This window comes from Rhopalosiphum padi, chromosome 2 (assembly GCF_020882245.1).
Source record: "Rhopalosiphum padi isolate XX-2018 chromosome 2, ASM2088224v1, whole genome shotgun sequence".
Classification (NCBI taxonomy): domain Eukaryota; kingdom Metazoa; phylum Arthropoda; class Insecta; order Hemiptera; family Aphididae; genus Rhopalosiphum; species Rhopalosiphum padi.
Genome location: NC_083598.1, coordinates 85,809,602 through 85,829,026, shown reverse-complemented (window position 1 = coordinate 85,829,026; position 19,425 = coordinate 85,809,602). Strand labels below are relative to the sequence as shown.

The window sequence follows — 19,425 nt, the reverse complement described above, 5'->3', positions numbered from 1 at the left end:
GTGGCGGCGATCGCGCGTCGCGCACACTGTTGCGCGCGAACCACTTGTTTGCTGCCGCAGCCAGGGCAGTGCGGCGGCGGCGGCGCGCGCGGATATAATAATTGCGCGCGCGTCGTGGCCGCCACACCGCCGTCGACACACGTTCGCCACCCACCCCCGCGCCGCGCCGGTAGGGGATCGCCGCCGTACCGCCGCCGCCGCCACCACCACGATGGCCACGAACCCGGTGGCCACGGCGCCGCGTCACACTACGGCGTTGAACTCTGCGCGTACACGCTCGCGCGCACCGGCACAGCACGTAAACAGGCAGGTACGCGCGATGCCCACGAGCGCAGCCCGGAACCGTCGAAACCGCTGCGCCGCGTAGGTTTATCTCGTCGCCGTCGCCGCCGTATTTACACGTACACCGCCGCGTAATACCGCCGTGCGGATAGTGCGTGTACGCTCCGCAACAGTGTAACGGCAGTCGTCGGCGCCCGTGGCCCGTCACTCGTTCGCTACCGTCCGGCGCGCGAACACGCTCAGAACGCACGCGAGTGACCGCCGCATCCTCCCCCCCGCTCCGCACACCGGACCGGCAGCCCGCCCGCCCGCCCGCCCGCCCGCCGTTCCGACCGAGATCACTCGTCGCCGATTTTTTTTTCCGCGAGAACGAAAATTACGTATATATATATATATATAAAAATAAAAAAACAGAAAAAATTCTTTTTTTTTCCGTTAATTTTTTTTTTTTTTACATTTTTTTCCCGCCGCTCTATTCGGTCCGAAAACACCGCGCGCGCGCGATCGTTCCGTCGCCGCAGTCGCGTAATTTTATTTCACGGCCAATAATATTATTAATCGTTTCGCTTTTATAGTAGCCCCGTCCGTTGGTACGTATTAAATAATGACATGACACCGTTGTATTTGTAGTTGTAGTACATTTTCGTTTTGGGTTTTGTGTTCTAAAATATACTTCAACCGAAAATCACTATATGTATATATACATATAAATACGTTCTCTCGAGTCCAGTGTTTGTTTTGCAATAATTCTATACTGATGGAATAACCACTCGTGTTCAAAACCGAATATTTGTTTATGTACTTATACATGTATATATACTATGTATTACCGTATAATGTGTATCGTCTTGACTATAATTATATTGGTGCTGTAGTAAAGCTCTTTGATGTAACGAGAAAACGAGTCGCACTTTGAATAATAATAATATGAAAACATCTCTATGTACATTTTATTTTTATAAAAAAAAATACATTTATAAATCGATTTTATTTTATTTTATTTATTTTATGAGTATCAACATTATAATTGTACTAAAGCTTATGTATGAAATTTAAAAATTAAGCCTAAAATAATAATTATAATGTGTTATAATATTGTTTTCCATTAGGTTTTCAAACGCATCGAGTTAACAATGCATGTGCACGACTAAACCTATCTATATATAATTTTATTAAGGTAATATTTTATAGTAAATTGGCTTAGTTTTTATGATATCATATAACTATTCTAACTCGGTGAATCTAATTTAATTAACATAAGTGCAATTTCTGGTTTTCAATAAACACGAATTTTGTTTCTTTTAGTTCTTGAGTATTTCGTTTAGGATTGTACATTTCAAGTATATATATTTTTTTTTTACTTATGATACAGCCGATATAGGTAACTCAATAGTAATGAATATTTTTTCATTTTAGTTATTTTTAGAATGTGTTGTGTTTATACTATTATTGAATATTGTTTGGTACAAGATTTTAGTTTTTACATTATTACCACAAAGTAATGTTAATCTTTGAATAACATTTGAATATGATATATCAATTTTTAAATCACCGTAACGAAATAATTGTTGTTAACATTTAATTTCAAATGTAATGGAAGTTAGAATCTAAGTTATATTATAAAAATTAAGTGTTTCGTTTAATGGGTAGTATTGTAGCATTACAAAGTTTTATTATAATACATGAGTATCCACTTGGCAAACCATAACAATTCTCTGTATGGGTATAGTATTTTATTAACATGCCATACATACTATCCACATTCAATGTAGTAATATTTAATCATCAGAAAGGCTGGAACATATTAGAAACAAATAACAATAGCTTCTAAATGCGTAATTTTGTAGAATTAAATTTTCATTAATATTTTGTAGGTACCAATTCAGAAAAAAAAATAGTATGTATCACATACCCAATTTTCCGGCTTTATTTTCAATATAATTCACAAGTTATTTTTAGAATCAAAATTGTTTACATTGATGTAATGGGTATTCTAGAGGTAAGACAATTTCAACAACAACTTATCAAAAACTTTATACAGGTTGTTTTTTCAACCATTACACTTGAACATTGGATAGTATATACGATATAAAATAAGGTGCCGATAGGGTTCGTTGTAATAAACAAAATAAAAATTGAATAAATACAAAGAAAGAATTCATGTAAAAATACACGTATAATTTGTCAAACTTAAATACCCGCAAAATGTATTTTTCACATTTATTTATTATATTTTACTTCCGTAATATTTTTAAAATTTTAAAACACTTTTTAAATACTTTTAGACATTAATGACGAGATTATATTAGTTGATACAATTATAATATCTATATTGTTAAAAATAGTATTAAAATAGTTGGGAGAGGTTAGTTTTGTTTATATATTTGATAAGATTATGCCTTTGTTGAAGGTTCAAGAATTTCAAGTAGAATTTCTGGAAGTTAGTGTTAGTGTTTTAATTTAGTAATATCGCTGGCATTCAGGAAGTATGTGTTTGACTGTGATGAGTGTACTGCAAGCTGTCATAGAAGTGGATCACTTTTGGTTAAGATATGTCCGTGTGTGATGCTATTTGAGGTAGATTGATTATAACCACGTATTTTCTGGATATTATGACTGGTTTGGGTTATGATATTATGGACGGCTTGATATCTTTAAATTTATTATTTTGTAAATTAATAAATTAGTTTTGCCATTCAATAATGTGATTAAATTTATTGCAGTTTTATAAAATTATAAATCATGTTCTTCTTTACAGAGGCATAAATATAAATTGGAATAAACTGTATAAGTTATTTGGGTGTTTTGTAAGCATCTTCGTTTTATATTATACCAATTTAACCAGGTATCCACTTAAATCATATTCTATGTTTGCAATAATTTATTTCGTTAATTTTTAGAATGATTATATTGGTTAAGGTGTTTTAAAAAGATCAAAATTATTCATTCATATATGTTTTAAATATTTTAAGTGACATACGTTATAATATATATAGATTAAGTTCATTTGCATTACTTTGATTAGTTGAATACTTATATGAAATCTCTATTTTTTATTTTTATAATGGATGAGATGAAAATCATACTGTTTTTTTTTATAAATTATAAAATTTTAGCTTTTCAAGGATGATAAGATTTTTTTTTTGATTATTACACAGTAGATTTGTAATTAATATTGATGATTTATTATATTACGGCCATTTTGAGTAAGATTAATTGGAATTTAAAAGTAGATTTTAATTTTTTTTAAATGTATGTTTTGTTTGTTACTTCCACTTAGCACCGTTTGTGTAGTTAAATATAAAAACATATTATTTTAAATTAAAATAATGCATTCTATTAAGTTATTAAACTTATATTAGAATTTTAAACAATAAACGAAGCATTATTTTATGATTGAATAATTAATAACAATATTTGTTTTAAAATAATTGGTACTAAAAATATTTTTAAAACGTATTTTAATATAATATATACGTACATATATTGCAATACATAGTATGTTTAATGTTATTAAGGAATACAGATGAAAAGTTATATCTGTAATATTTGAAAAAACTTCGATTAGTTATTGGCAGGTATTATAGTTAATTATGAAAATAATATACTCATTGTTCATGACCAACGAAGTAAAGTTATTAAAACAAATTCGTATAATGATTTTTTACCTATCTTATAAATTTACTATTTAATTTTACAATAATATTATGTTGAATTATTCAATTTGAGTTTATTTATACCTATTGAATTAATTTAGTCAAGGGTGTAGTTGAAATGTATCGATAATATTAAAATATCACTAGATTTAAAAAAAATTATATTTCATTCAAAACCCTTAAAATAATATGAAGTTTGTTATCACTAATATTTCAAACTCAACAAATAAACAACTAAGTAGATCGATTTATTGAAATAAAAATAAACTTTGGTCCTGCTTAAAGTTGGCGAAAAACTTTTATTTGAATCTGACATTCGTTATAACGTGATTTGAACCATAGAGTTTTTTTTGTTTGTATTATTTGATTTTTAAAAGTTAAGTGGATTGCGTGTATTGTCTCTGAAAATGTTTACAACTCTTTTTATTTCATATTTTAGAATTGAGTGGAATATAAGCTTATTTCAATAAAAAAATAGATAACCTAATTTTAGAAAATATTTATAGTTAATGATTTTAATGATCATAATTATTTAAATATTTATTTAATTTAAAATTTAATAATCTATTATATAATTTGTTTTATTATTATAACTACTTGTAGTATACTTGAAATACATTAAATTCTATTAAAATGAATAAATTATTTTGCACGTTAAATTGGATAGCTACTTTGTCATAGATATTCAAAGTATTACACATATAATATATGATTATCTAAAATATAATGTTTAGAAAATGTTCAGTCTATAAACTTTTCTATTTATAATGATACCTCATATATTTGTGTGAATTACTTTTAAAATAATGCACTTTTCTAAGCCTGTAATAAACACCAGGTACATAAGTTGCATCATACATTTTTTTTTTGGAATAAAAAATTTAAATAAGACAAAAAAGTAATGAACAATTATAGATTATTATACATTAAGTCATTATCTAGTTCATATTGGTAACACAATACACAAATTATATTTAAAATAATTAGGTGAATTTATTAATATCTTTAGTTGATGAATTTATTTACTATATATTAATTAATTGTGGATTAAAATATCCATATCAAGGTTATACTCATATCATTGTATATTGAAAGAAAAGTCACGTTTTTTACTATTCTAAATTATTTTTCTGTTTTATTTAAATAAAAAGTTTTGTTTTTCTATTTTTTTATTACTTTGAATGGAATCTAGATTTTGTTTCTATTCAAAGATTTTCAGCATTGTTTCGTAAGTGGTTATTTTCTAGGGTACTCCCCTAGGCATACTTCTTATTCATTGAAATAAATAAAATAAAATACAATGTTAAAGATGTTGAGTAAAATAAAAACTTTGTTCTTAGATGGATCAAATTATAGTTTTTTTAGTGAAGAGGATTTTTTCAAAATATTATTTTATTTAATTATAAACTAAAAGTTAATAGTAGACTATAGGTACAATGAATTTTTGTTTTCATCTAAATTATTTAAAGTTATGTATAGTAATGAACGATATTAAACACAAATCGAAAAATCAATAAATATTTAATTTTTTTAATTTTTTTTATAAGGGAAAATGCTGCCAATTTGAATATTTATAATTATAATAATATCATAAATGAATGTATAAAATAATTTTATGTACATGGACATTAAAAATAATGCAGAAATCGCGTATAGTTTTTTACTTTTTTAAATAGGAGTACATGGTTGACGATTACTTATTTATCGTTTCATATAAGTATTACTAAATGCTACACAGTATATTTTATATGCATGTTAAAAATATTTTATGTATTTTTAGATTTAAAATGAGGATAATGGTTATGGATAAACAATTTAATTCAAGACGTTGGAGATAATATAATGTAATATATAATCTTGTGCTATTGTGAAACATGAATTTATATTTTCATCGTCAAATTTATTTGTTGTCATGACATATTATAATTTTCCAAATGTTTTATGTTTAATATGGTTTACAAATAAAATAAAAAATAGTATAAAAATAATATTAATAATAATAATATATACATATTATTATAATATTGATCATTTCTACTAAACTATTTCAACTATTTCACTATTACTGTATTTAAATAAACAATAATTTCGTACTTACATTCTCATGTTATTAAAATATAGGTTAGCAAGAAAATTAGTTTGAATTATGAATTTCGATTTATATAAATATAAATCGATGTATAGATATAGAACCAAATAATATATATTTTAATTTTATAAAAAATAATATATTACATATGATAATATATGATAACTTTAAATGTATAGTCAATGAAATTAATATTCTAGTTTATTTCGGACCATTTTGGCATCTACATTCTATTTATAATAATATCTAAGTCACATAGGCATTATTTATTATTCTGAGATACAAAGACATTTCTAAGTAATCGTTTTGTGCTCTATAAACCATATCCGTATGAAATACACTTTATAATAATGTGAAGCTTTAAGCATTTAAACTCTCGTGTGAAAAGTAACATGTCTGTATTTATTTCTTTTAATATATTTAATTATAATATTATATACACGATTGAGTAATAACTCATAATTTAAATTAATGTTATAGGATATATTTTAAATTTATTCTAAATTACATAAAATTCTAATTGATTTTAATTCCAGAGATTCAAATTTTTAACATATTTTTGATTAATTTTCTGCTATTTTTTAATTTATGAATTAGATATAAATTGTTAATGAACTGCATTCTTTTATATCAAAAAGAAAAACTAAGATGTTTTAAAATAAATACTATATAGATTGTTGTAAATTGTAATACTCTAGTAGTTTTCTTGATATGAAAATAATTAGTTCCCAAAAAAAAAATAAAATGTCAACGTTTATAAAATATATTTAACTTTTACAATAACGTGTATTGTTTTTTTTTAATTTGGTGTGTACATTATTTATGATGAATATAGCAATATTATATAATTAGTTAAATTTTCTCTCTTTTTATTTTAATTGGTAAGATTCATTTTAAATAAATAAATAACTTTAGTTAGGTACTGCAGAAATTCGAAAAAGAATGTTTCAATGTTAATTGATGATAATATATGTATTTCACTTAATAAAGAAGTAAAAAAGTAATTAACAATTTTTTGGTAAATAAAAAAAATAAAAAAAAATAAAAGTATAAACAAATTTCATTAGAAAAAAAATGTTTGCTTTATGAATTATTTATTTATTGTATGGCATAATAAGAATATCATGTATTTTATTAATAAATACATTTATTATAGTAGCTATATTTTTTTGTAAATACCTTATAAACTAATCTATAAATAATTAAGTTTTATAAAAACAATTATATTATGTAAGGTTAAATAATAAAGACAACTTAAGGAAATTTAATATGCTGGAATTAAAGTTCTTATTATATCATAATTTATATTAAATTATTATAGCTTTAAAGATAAAAAATAAAATAAAACACTTTTACGGTAATATATGTATTTAAAAAGATAAGGGATAATAATTTAATAACCTTCATATTCAAGAAATTTTTTCATCTATAATATATTGTCCAGTATTATAGTTTTTTTTTTTTTTTAATCAAATAAACTATACAGTAAAAGTTAGTTATTTTAATTCTAACGTACCGATCGCCCTAATTCTGCAATAATATCGGGGTCCATTACAATTTTTTTATTATTTATATAATATTTTACTGTTATTTGTTTTAGGTGATAACGACACTTGTTAATTTTATATCAATTCGAGTTTATTGAAAAACACCAATGTGCATGGTAAGTGATAAAGTTAATTAATTATATAACAAAAAATATAAAATTTTTAATATTTAATAATATGATTATTAAATAAAGACTAAATAGTATACACGATGCTTCGTTTAGGAGTTATTTAGAATATTATTTTAATTTTTCTTTACTATATTTTTATACATTTTAAGATTTATTTAAGTCTGGCATTATTAAGTCCTTATTTTTTACCAATATACTTGTTGGTAAAACTACTAAAAAATTTTGATTTTTTAATAACAATTTTTGATTTCATAATATGAAGCAGAAGAATTTTTTTAATATGTCGTTGTATAAATATTGAACTTTTAACAAATAGTTTTTTTTAATATAAATAGCATTTATATACTTTCATATATAAGAAGTGAAGTTTTAAGTGGTGATATTTGTGACGTACTACTCTTCACATGGAATTTTTAATCGCTTACTTACAAGTTACATAAAAAGAAATATTCTTTCAACATTCAATATTTCTAAAATATTGATTTTTTAGAAACGTTTTCTGCATCAAATTATAATATGTTGAATATATTATGTTATTAAAAATATAGCGTATAATTTAATACTATATAAAGCGATTTTATTAAAACACAACATAAAAGTGAGAAAAGTATCAGTTTTATAAAACTATAGAATTAGGTACATGGATATTATATTTTCCAAATTATTCCGGATTTTTTAATTTAATTTTATATCCACTTGTTACTGCCCTACTACCCAAATTCATATTATACATTGAATGGATTAAATAAAATAATATTATCGATCTACAAATATTTTATAATTTTTCATTCCTGTAATAAGATAATCTTAATTTAAGCTGGTGCTTATAAGATAAAAACGTTTTTGCTCTGTCATATGTGTGCAATGTGCATATTACGACAAAAGATAAACGAACTACATTTGTAATACCGTAGAAGCCTATTCATTACAATGCCACAATTTATATGTACATTAATAATATTTTATTCCGTACTAATAAAAATGTAATTATTTATTGTTATTATAATTTTTACTTAAAATCATACATTTTTTAATAAATATTTTATTTTTATAAAATATAGTACTATAAATAAAATATTATTGGTAAAAGGCATTTAAAGTTTAGATTAAGTGCAAAACAATTGAAATATTAATTCATTTTTTTTCTAAACTTTATTATGTTAGATACTTTTTCTTCTATAAGTAACTTTCAAAAACTTGATTCAAAGCTCATATGGGTCTGTTTGTTTTAATATTAATCTTTAAAGATATATTATTTAGATCCGAAAAAGAGTTATATTGATATGTTACACGTATACGATCCAACGATACATTTTATAGTAATGTTTTATACAGCAGATTCAATATTTATGCGACTGACCTAATACCACGTTTATTTTTTATAAGGCTAAATGTATAATAGTACAGTGATATAAATAAATACCTTTGGCTTTTAAATTCTTAGTAGATTCTATAAAACTGAGTTTAGAATAAAATTTATTTGGTATTATTTTTGATTATTTTAAAATCCATTACATGCTAATAAAATAAAATAAAATAATTATTAATATTCTATGATTAAATGTCATATTACAATATTAAGCATAATGATAAATTGTATCAATAGTATATATTTAAAACAAATTTATTTTATTTTTACAGAGCTTGACGTTTTTTGTTAAAAAAAATCTTTTGCTTTAGATACAATATAAAAATATTTTCTGTGTTCAGAACTTGTTTTGGTCTACTTTATCTATTAAACTATCAGCTAATATTCTTATATATAAAAAAAATTCCAGTGCTATATTAGTATATTGTCCTTATGATTCAGGTGACTAAATTGTATTTACATTTATGTTTAAAGATTTTTTTTTTAAATTAGTTATTAATAAACAATTTAAATATAAATAAATATATTTGCCGTCAGATAGATTACCCCATGTCCTTTTGGCCTCCACTCAACTGCCAATGCACATAATCGATTGACCGTCGTACGCCACCTACAAGTTTTATTATCTTCCGTGTTCCGGCAATCGATATGCATGACTGCTTGTGACTTTTAGCAACCACCGCATAGCAGATTTCACCTGTACATGGTGCGCAACAGTTTCTCGACTTTCATCATTGTTACATTTTCATATAAACGCAACATTTGACAACATATTTGGTATCCTGTCGTTTCATAAACTTTCAATTTGAATAGTTTTTTCCAATGTTATGTGGTGTAGGTAGCTGACGATAGTATACATACGTATATTACATATATTATTCATATTTATTTCTCAAAAGTCCGAGGCTTTGAACTGATTATGTTTAACATTAGTACATGGTTACATTACTGTAGTAGCTATTCACCTAGTTTAATTAAGTTATTTTAAGTTACAAACAACAATAATTAAAAATAAGAGATAAATTACGTATTAATATACGTTTTATTTACGTAATATAGGTAGCTTAATTGGAAAATGTAAGTGTGCACGATAGTCCATTTTTAAGATAAAAAAAATTAGAAATTTTGTTTAATACTAACAAAGGTATATATTTTATTACTTACTGATTATTATAATTTTTTTTATGTTGTAAGTCACTGCATGAAAGTAAGCCATTTTCATATTAATTTGCTCCTATTATATATACGAGTACCTATGCATACTACTTTTCGCTATGCAAAATAATAAAAATAACAAAATTAACAATAACTATTTTGTTTTGGATTTAAATCATTAAAGTATCAATCAATAATGCAGTAATGTTTGAAAATATTTACAACAGCGAGTAAAGTGATTAGGTACTTGCTAACTAATTTACTTACTAATTATTACTATAGTTTTTTTTTAATACCATTTTAAAGTTGGTACATTAATAAGTTTTAATTTTAGTATAATTACAGCGTTACAGTGAAACTGTACTTGCAGTAAAATGTTCTAACTAATATAAAGAAAAAAACAAATTAAAGACCTTTTAAAAATATGCGAAATAATTCCGTGCTTCTTTATTCCAACAAAGACGTGCAGACAATAGTTGATTATCAACACAGATAACTATTTTAATTGGATTTCTAAAGAAATACCGACCACAATATTAATGGCGATCCGTTTAAGATCAAAATAATTGTATATGATGAAATATTACTTAGATTACAACTTTATTGAAAACATTAATCAATAAAAGTAATTGTGTGAACTTTGATAAAAGAATAAAATATAGATAAATTATTTAATTTTAAAATATGGCAGATTGTTTGTGATAATAATATTTTGTTCCATAACATTACGATAAAAAAAAAAAAATACCAGTACATTTTACTTAATTCAGAATAGTAATTTTCCATTTCCATCAATAATTAAATAATATTATTATATATATTTTAATATATTAATATTGTACACACTCTGGTTACGAGTAATAGTGAAATAGCTGGTTGTCTCGTCTATGTTTTTGTGGCTACGACCACAGCATCTACAGTAATATATTAAAAGGGCCAATATTATGTTATTATTATTTTAATGAATTTCTTGGAACTACCAAAATGACGTGATCCTGACATATGCTTGTAATTTTATTTATTTAACATCTTATTAGATATTATGCTCTAATTCACGTTGGGAGTTTAAAAAAAGTTTTAAGTTAAAACTAATTTTGTCTATATTAAACAGGTATAAGTGGGCAAATTCGATTTGAATGAAATTTGGTACATGTGTACTTTTCTATTTATGGGAAAAGCAGATTTATGTGCATAATCCGTGTGTGGTAGATTCATACAGCGCTCAGGTGCATGTCTGGAGTTTTATGCTCGTAAAAAAGTGTTAAATTAAATGTCTGTGTGTGGTGTTATTTGTCAACTGGGTCCAGCTTAGTTTTAGTCAATCTTGCATCACTGCAAATTAGGTATCTAGTCTTTATAAAATGATAAATAATAATAATTCTCTATAAAGTTTTATATCTATTCTTATAATTATTATAACGCGTAGAATGTACAAATGAACTGAAACAGAAAGAATCGCAAGTAAATTAATTTAAAATTGTTTTCCTTATTCATGTCTATATACACTGTTTACTTTACATAATACACATAGTGTATATACTACATATAATATTAAATATTATAGTTTACGAGAACGGTATTCAATTATTTTCAACTAGGAATATTTTAGGAATTTACTGTTTGTAAGGTGAGTTGAATTTATTTATCGTTGACGCCGACTGAAACTGACGTTTCCAGGGCAATCGTTCGTCCATCAAAAGTCAGTTAAAATTATTTTTACAGTTTAAAACATAGTATATACTAATTATTATATAACCACATTTCGTAACTTATAGAAAATTGAATACCTTTGTTATTTATTCATAAAACAGTTATCAGATTACAATATTGCATACGTGATTTGCTCAAAACATGAAATATAACATACACCTAATAGTATATCTAGAAAAAAAAATGTTTCATTTAAATAATTACACATAATAGAATAAATAATATGTTAAGTCTATTATACGAGTACATAGATATAGTGAAATTTAAGTGAGTAACGGTAACAATGGCCATCATAATACATAATTGTTAATTATAATATTAAACTATACATAAATATATAATTATTGTACATTCAATACAAATTATAATACTATTAAATTTCTAAATTATTTTTTTTTGTAGAGGTTACTATTATTGAACTTAATATTGTGTTTGTATTTCAATATTATATAATTAGGGCTAAAGTAAAGTGTCAGTAGCATGAGTTCTGAATGCTGTTGTTGTTTTGGATGTTTTAATAAATGAAATCGAGAACCGTTAATCCTCCTTATACGCAATTTTTAAATAGTTGAATGTTCCACCATTTCTTATATTTTCAGATAGCTAGGTAATTTAAAAAAAATGATGATTGCGAAAATTAATACTACTATCTACTATGGTAAAATATTTTTATTTTTTCATATTTTAATACTTTATATTTTGTTTATTAATAGCTTATAGTTATTAACGTAATTTTATGAAAACTATGTACAACTATTAATTGTACTGACTTTACAAATTATAAATCTAATTACAAATAATTATTACAATATTTTCAATTATATGATATATATTATTATTAATTATAGATATATTATAATATGATTTTGTATGAAACGTATCTTTTAGTAAAAATATATTTCATTATATGAGTTTTATTTTAAATATAGAATTTGCAGCATGATTATTTAAGATTTTATGGAGCAGTTTAATTTATTTTCAAACCCATATAACATATATTTAAAATACACAAATTTATAGTAGTTTCGTTTTTCACAATTTAAAACAATTTAATGTTATAAACAGGATATTTTACATAACAAATACAAATTAAAAATTTATTCAACTGATATAATAATGTTCTTATATAATTTATGATATTAGGTAGCAATGAATACCTCTTAAGTATTTGCACTACAAATTTTCTCTTTAAACTTTTTTTGTTTGTTGTTAATTAAAAATTCTTTGAATCTTAAATAACTATACAATTAATGAACTATAGAGTATGCGTTAATTTTTCAATGTTTATATATCATAGTAGTGCCTCTAAGAGGTTTCTTAGTATCTTTTCAATTATTAACAGGTTGTAAATAACCCCTCAACCCATCAAAAAAGAAAATTAAAAAAATCTCTTCTAAACATGATTAAAAATTATTGATAATAGTTTTTAAATAAAAATAAAAATTGTGAGAAAATGAATATTTTATTAACGAATGATTAACACAGATGTGTTGTATGTTCGTGTCTTCGTGATCATATTGTTATGATATAAATAATAATAATATATACAACACAATAGAACACGCACGCACGTTTGTCAGCTTATAAAATAGTCAGTTCATCGGAATCGTATAGTATGTTGAGTCATCATTGTTGACTTTATTCATTGTATTTCTTACTAGTTATTTAAAATAAAAAATGGATTGGATTACGAAACAATATACTGTAATGTAAATGCATACATATATATGCATACATATATATGTATAGTATAATATATGTTTTTTTATAAATATATTAAGTAATATACAATTCACACAACAATGAGTTTAATTTGCATATTATATAATTTTGAGCTTTGTATTAGTACTTGTGACTTAAATGATTGGGAGAAGAAACTGTGGACTAACAATACTTTAGAACAACATATTGTATACCTATTTAGTTTCTATGTATTATTGTAGTTAATTATTTTAAATGTTCAAAATATAATTATTATTAGCGTTCCATTGGTGGTTAAGAAGAGAATTAAAAATTAATGTGTTATAAACCATTTATTATCTAGTAGGCGCTGAAAACTAATTGTGGTTAAAAAGAAAATAAACCTGTCGTTATCAATAATTTAATTTTACTTGTAAAATATTGCTTTGGATTAAATTAAGATATAGAGAAGATTGGTTATGTTAGTGTTGTGAGATTATTATCAATAGCTTGTGAGTATGAGCGATGGCCGATGGGTTAGGGTAAAACAGTTAGCTAGGGGAGCAGTCTGTTGAACGGTTTGATGCAATGGTGGGTTTAGATTTAGCGGAGTGATTTTTACTTAACGTTAATGATGACCCTGGAGCCTTTTGATTTGACAGCATTTATAATTTGTTGGTTGGTTTCTTTCTCGTGAAGTGCAAATAGTTAGTGTATCTTTTGATTAAAGTAAGTATAGTTTATTTACTCGCATTTTACGTATACCGGTAGTTAATTGAAATATCTATAAGTTTTGTCATACACGTCGATCACTTTGACGCACACGAAAAAAAAGTGAAACACGCACACAGTTTTTAAAATGTAAGCACTTTATTAAGCCCTTTATTATATTTTTTTGTGGGGTTTTGACAACAATTTTTGATTATCTACGGTCTTGCTATGTTGAGATTTTAGTAACATTAAGTCCATATAATATATACGTCATTGACGAACATTGGAGGTGATAATTTAACACTTTGAGGACTGTGAGCAATATTATAAAAAATTCGTTAAGGACGAAGACGCGTGACATCCGTTTAATGTTTAAAGTTATACTATTACGTGAAAAATATGTTTCGAACAAATATGTTAAACGTATCTATTATGCTGAGTATGGAAAAATTATTTTGTCACCATTATTCATCATCATTCAGTGATTTTTTTCGTTTTTCAAAAAAATATAATTTCATAGATTGATATCAGATTTTTTTTTTCATTCTAAGAATATTGATGAATCACTTTATAGTTTATACACATACAAACGTTATTCATCACTAAGGTAAAATGTTGTGAACTTATAAGTTATGTGATATCTAAGTTAACCTGTTTTAATACAAAAAAAAAGTCAAACATTTATTTAAAATTTAAATATAATATATTTTTTATAAAAGAAATTAAATTAAGTTTATTTTATTATTTGAAAAATTTACAAATATAAACTTCAATTATTAAAAACTAGCTGATATTGCACGGAATTTCCCATTACAATATAAAAGTATAAATATTATAAAACAAATACTGTATTTATTGTCGATTGTTTGTGTTTCGTCTTTCATCAGTACAAATGGGCCGACTCGTTTGGCGCGTAATTTGTTCGAAACATAATTCATTAACCCTTGACTATCGTCTATAATATTCATCCAATGTCACGCGATTAATGCGTGATTCGTCCGCATAGTGTTTTGATAATATTTCGTTGGGACTAATAAGTAAAGATGGGAGAATAATTTTCATCGGTTTATTTGTGATTAGAGAGGCTAAAGAATTTTAGTGAGAAAAATATTTGTGCCTATTGGCGAGTTGTTCATTTGAACTTTATTATTTGAATCTAATGATAATATAACATGTGTGGATTTCTAAAATACTCCATAGAGTGCTTTTACGATTTTAGGGGTATGTTATAATAATTATAATTATAATTATGTTATAATTATTAATAAGTTACAAATAGCAACCTATGTGGATATTATAAACTAATTAGAGAACTGATAGGAACATTTACAGAATGTAAGATAAGGAACGCGGGCTACGGTACCAGGTGATCATACGTTTTCGAGTGTTTGTTCAATAAACTAATTGGTTATTATACAAATATTGAAATTTCTAATAATTATAAAATATTTACAGTATCCGAGATTATTTCTACTCGTTTATAATTAGTTGAATTAATTCAGAAAAATAATATCATTTTTTAGGTAATATAGGTATACTTAATAAAAATAAAACTGTTTATTTTATCGTTAAAGAAGCTAGAGATACTATGGAGAATCATATTAAACATGAGCCGGAACGCTATTGCATAAGAATTGTTTGTGTAAAATATTTACACTAGAACAGAACCACACTATCTGCATTTCCATGTTTGTATTATGTATAATGATATTGCCATATAAGCCTTATTTCACTATAAGTATATCCAAAAATAAAATTCAAAAGTTTAGAGTCTAAAAAATATTTAGCTAAATTCTAATTTAATGATTTCTAGTTTAAATTATTAATCATACAGATAGGAATATCATTCATATAGACATCTCTCTTTTCCATCCACCCTATAAAAATATATAATCCGATCGCTGACAGGGAAGGTATTATGTTACCGTCTTGATATGGCGAATTTCAGATGATTTTTATACCATTACGCGATTGTTCCACGCATCTTTTAGGTGTTGCTTTTATTATATATATAAATATACAAAAACACCTTTAAAACTACTGTAACTTTTTAAAAATGTCTAACCAGTGATCGCACAATCTGGTTTATCGAATGTAGGGATCAGTCAGCGTGACAACATGATTTAGCGATACAAATGGACCAATCACTTCCAGCATCTGCATCAGCTATCCGTGATGCGCTCGACTGTCATTTAACGAGGACTTAAAAGGATTCAACCGGAGCTACGTGCATTTAAGAGTCCACCGGATATGTAATCTAATAATGTTCCTCGGATACAAATATGGTAGTCAAATAATCGAGTTGGCCGGAAAGAGAATTTCTTTTCAAGCGCTCTCTATTTTGAGGCTATATGCACCTACCTACAGTTGAAAGCAATAACGACGATCCACTGATACGAATTTATTTCATTTCCAGACGTCTAGGTCGTACCTGTACCCCGTTATGTTAGGCAAATAGTTTATCACCATAATAATATTACCTATATAAGCGCGAATCACCCACCGCAAAGTCATCGCTCGTACCTATATAATACAAATAATTTGTGCGTGTTCACTGCAGCAGATTCGTATGCGTGTTACTTCGTCACGTGAGTAACGCTACAGCTTACCACTATATATGTCATAATAATATTATCATTATTATTTATTATAATATTATGCTATTACACGTTTTGTATTTCCTCGACTTTACGACCAACTACGTCGTTTTTGTCACATTAGTTGTTGTTTTGTTTTTTTTTACCACATTTCATTAATTGTAGGCTTATAATTCCTTGAAAACAATTAATTATCTTACTATAGTAATAGTAATTATACATGGTACATAATAAATTATTTATTTATTTATTTGTTCACTAAGGACCCACGAGATACATCTGCAAATTCAACTAAGTAGGCTTAACAAATATTTCTTATACTCTCTACTCATTTGTTTTGTGGTTTCATATCGTATTTTTGAAATAATAAGTGTCAAGAATGTAAACAAGAAAAATAATTATAATACATATCAATGCTAAAGTGAAACTTGTCTAAAAAAACAACCGTGTATCATATTGTTTCCGATGTTACAATAAAAAAAACAAATGTTTTATTAAAAAATAAAAACCCTGGTGATTAATGGAAAATATTTTATATTTCCCTGATAAAACTATATTTTTTTGTTAAACAATGCGTATTTTCATAATTGTTTTATCATACTTAAATTATTGTTTTATCATACTTAAATTATATTAATGGTTTTTTTATTTTAATCAACTAATTATTATTTTAAAAATTAAACATAAAATATTTCTGAGAAAGAATGAACTTAAACAGAATGCGCGTTTGTTTAAAAAATATTATCATAAAAACTTGTTAAAAGTTCAAGAACTTCAGGGGATTAAAAAGACGGTCCTAACACTATAAAGTTTCCAATCTTGTCTGGTCATTAATATTTGATTAGTATACATTTTCAGAGTTTCAGTATTAACGTAGAATAGTTTATTTTTAGTAAAAATATGAAGTTTTGGTAAAATAAATTCAAAAGAGTTATTCAATTTAATCTCTAAAGGTTTTTCAATAATTTGTGACTAATTTAGAATTTAAAATGTTAGGCATTTGAACATAATATTAAGTAAACAATTTAAAAATAAATTTCTATTCATAAAATGTTGAATTTAAAATTGTATAATTTTAAATAACTAGTTTTTATAACTATTTTTATTTTAACATTTTTTCATGCACTTATTGTAAGAGCCAAAAAAATATATTTTCCATAATAATATTTGATATATTTTCCCATAAATTATATTGAGAATCAACCATTTGAAAACTTGTTACATTTTTCTTTGAATCAGATATTCAAATCGCTATTGCTAAACTGAATAACATCTATAATAGTCATAAATGCTTTATGTTAATGCAGTCATTCAATATTTTCCAATATTTATCAATTATTTACAATATTATCATATAAGTATCTACATTCTATATCGGTTTCCAAGATAAAATTTTCTTGAATTAAATGTATTGATATGATTCATTATATTTTCTATTTTAATATCATTTTTTAGAACCATCTCAATGAATTCTTGACGTCATATCTCGAAAATCAAGAGAAGTTGATATATTTACTTTTATAAATGACAATCAAATTTAGTTTATACATGAAGCATTGTAAAATTATATTTATTGAGATTTAGTGAATATCCTGTTGTTATTTTGATTGGTAGAGGTGGAATGTGGGTTAAGGGGAATAGCTACTTCCCTGTACCAAACTTCGATATCATTTTTTCTATCCTTTTCCATTAAATAATTCCAAGAATTTCTTTGAACGTGAGTTCTTGTATAGTTGTATATTTTACTCGTAAATTAGAATACAACAGTTTAAGTAACTATCTCAAACTTTTTTTTGGTTTTTTTTTTTTAATATATATATAAGTTATCAATTTTAAACTATCCTTATTTTAAAAGTTATCATGCATATCAAAGTTAAACACGAGAAATAGAATAAAATTATTATTATTCATTTTTTTTTATCAAATAAAGACTTGAATATCATATTAAGTTATTAACCTAGAGTAACTACTAAGATATAAATAAGTAAATACAAATAGACAAATTGAATTTATGGTGGATCTTATAGACTAGGGTATTATATTTTTACAATGATTTGTAGTCTACGTCACTAGTACATTTTAGACACAGTGGAATTATTTTTCGTTTTTTTGTTCACAGGCTGAGTAATGCGATCATCGATCAACCATGGCGCTTTTGTACAGGTTGGTTAAGTTGCCGGACCGTTTTCAAACTCATGTGTTTACATTTGTGGTGACCAAGTCAGTAACTCGTGATCCGGATCGGGATGTTACATCTAAAGAATTTGCTTGTGGCCATCAAAAATGGTCAATCACATTCTCACGAACTGACAAGATGTTAGGTGCGTACTTAGTGTGGAAGAGTGCTTCCGAGTCGGTGAGAGTTTATGTGGATTTTACATTCACTATACTCAACCGTGAACATTTCAGTGTGAACGAATCATTTGCTGGGAAACAAGTAAGTAGATAATATTCATCACACTTAATTACTTATTTTATTACTAATTTTAGAGGATCGT

The 19,425-nt window shown here is 25.6% G+C and overlaps 1 protein-coding gene across 1 annotated transcript in view; it reads left to right on the top strand.

The window, feature by feature from the left end:
• The first annotated feature begins 301 nt into the window (after positions 1-301).
• Positions 302-19,425, top strand: part of LOC132921390 (uncharacterized) — a 127,038-nt gene continuing 107,914 nt past the window's right edge. Inside the window, 3 exon segments of the mRNA XM_060984395.1 lie at positions 302-872; positions 7,628-7,690; positions 19,047-19,364. Of these exon segments, the coding sequence (XP_060840378.1) occupies positions 19,074-19,364 (291 nt within the window). The 5' untranslated portion in view covers positions 302-872; positions 7,628-7,690; positions 19,047-19,073.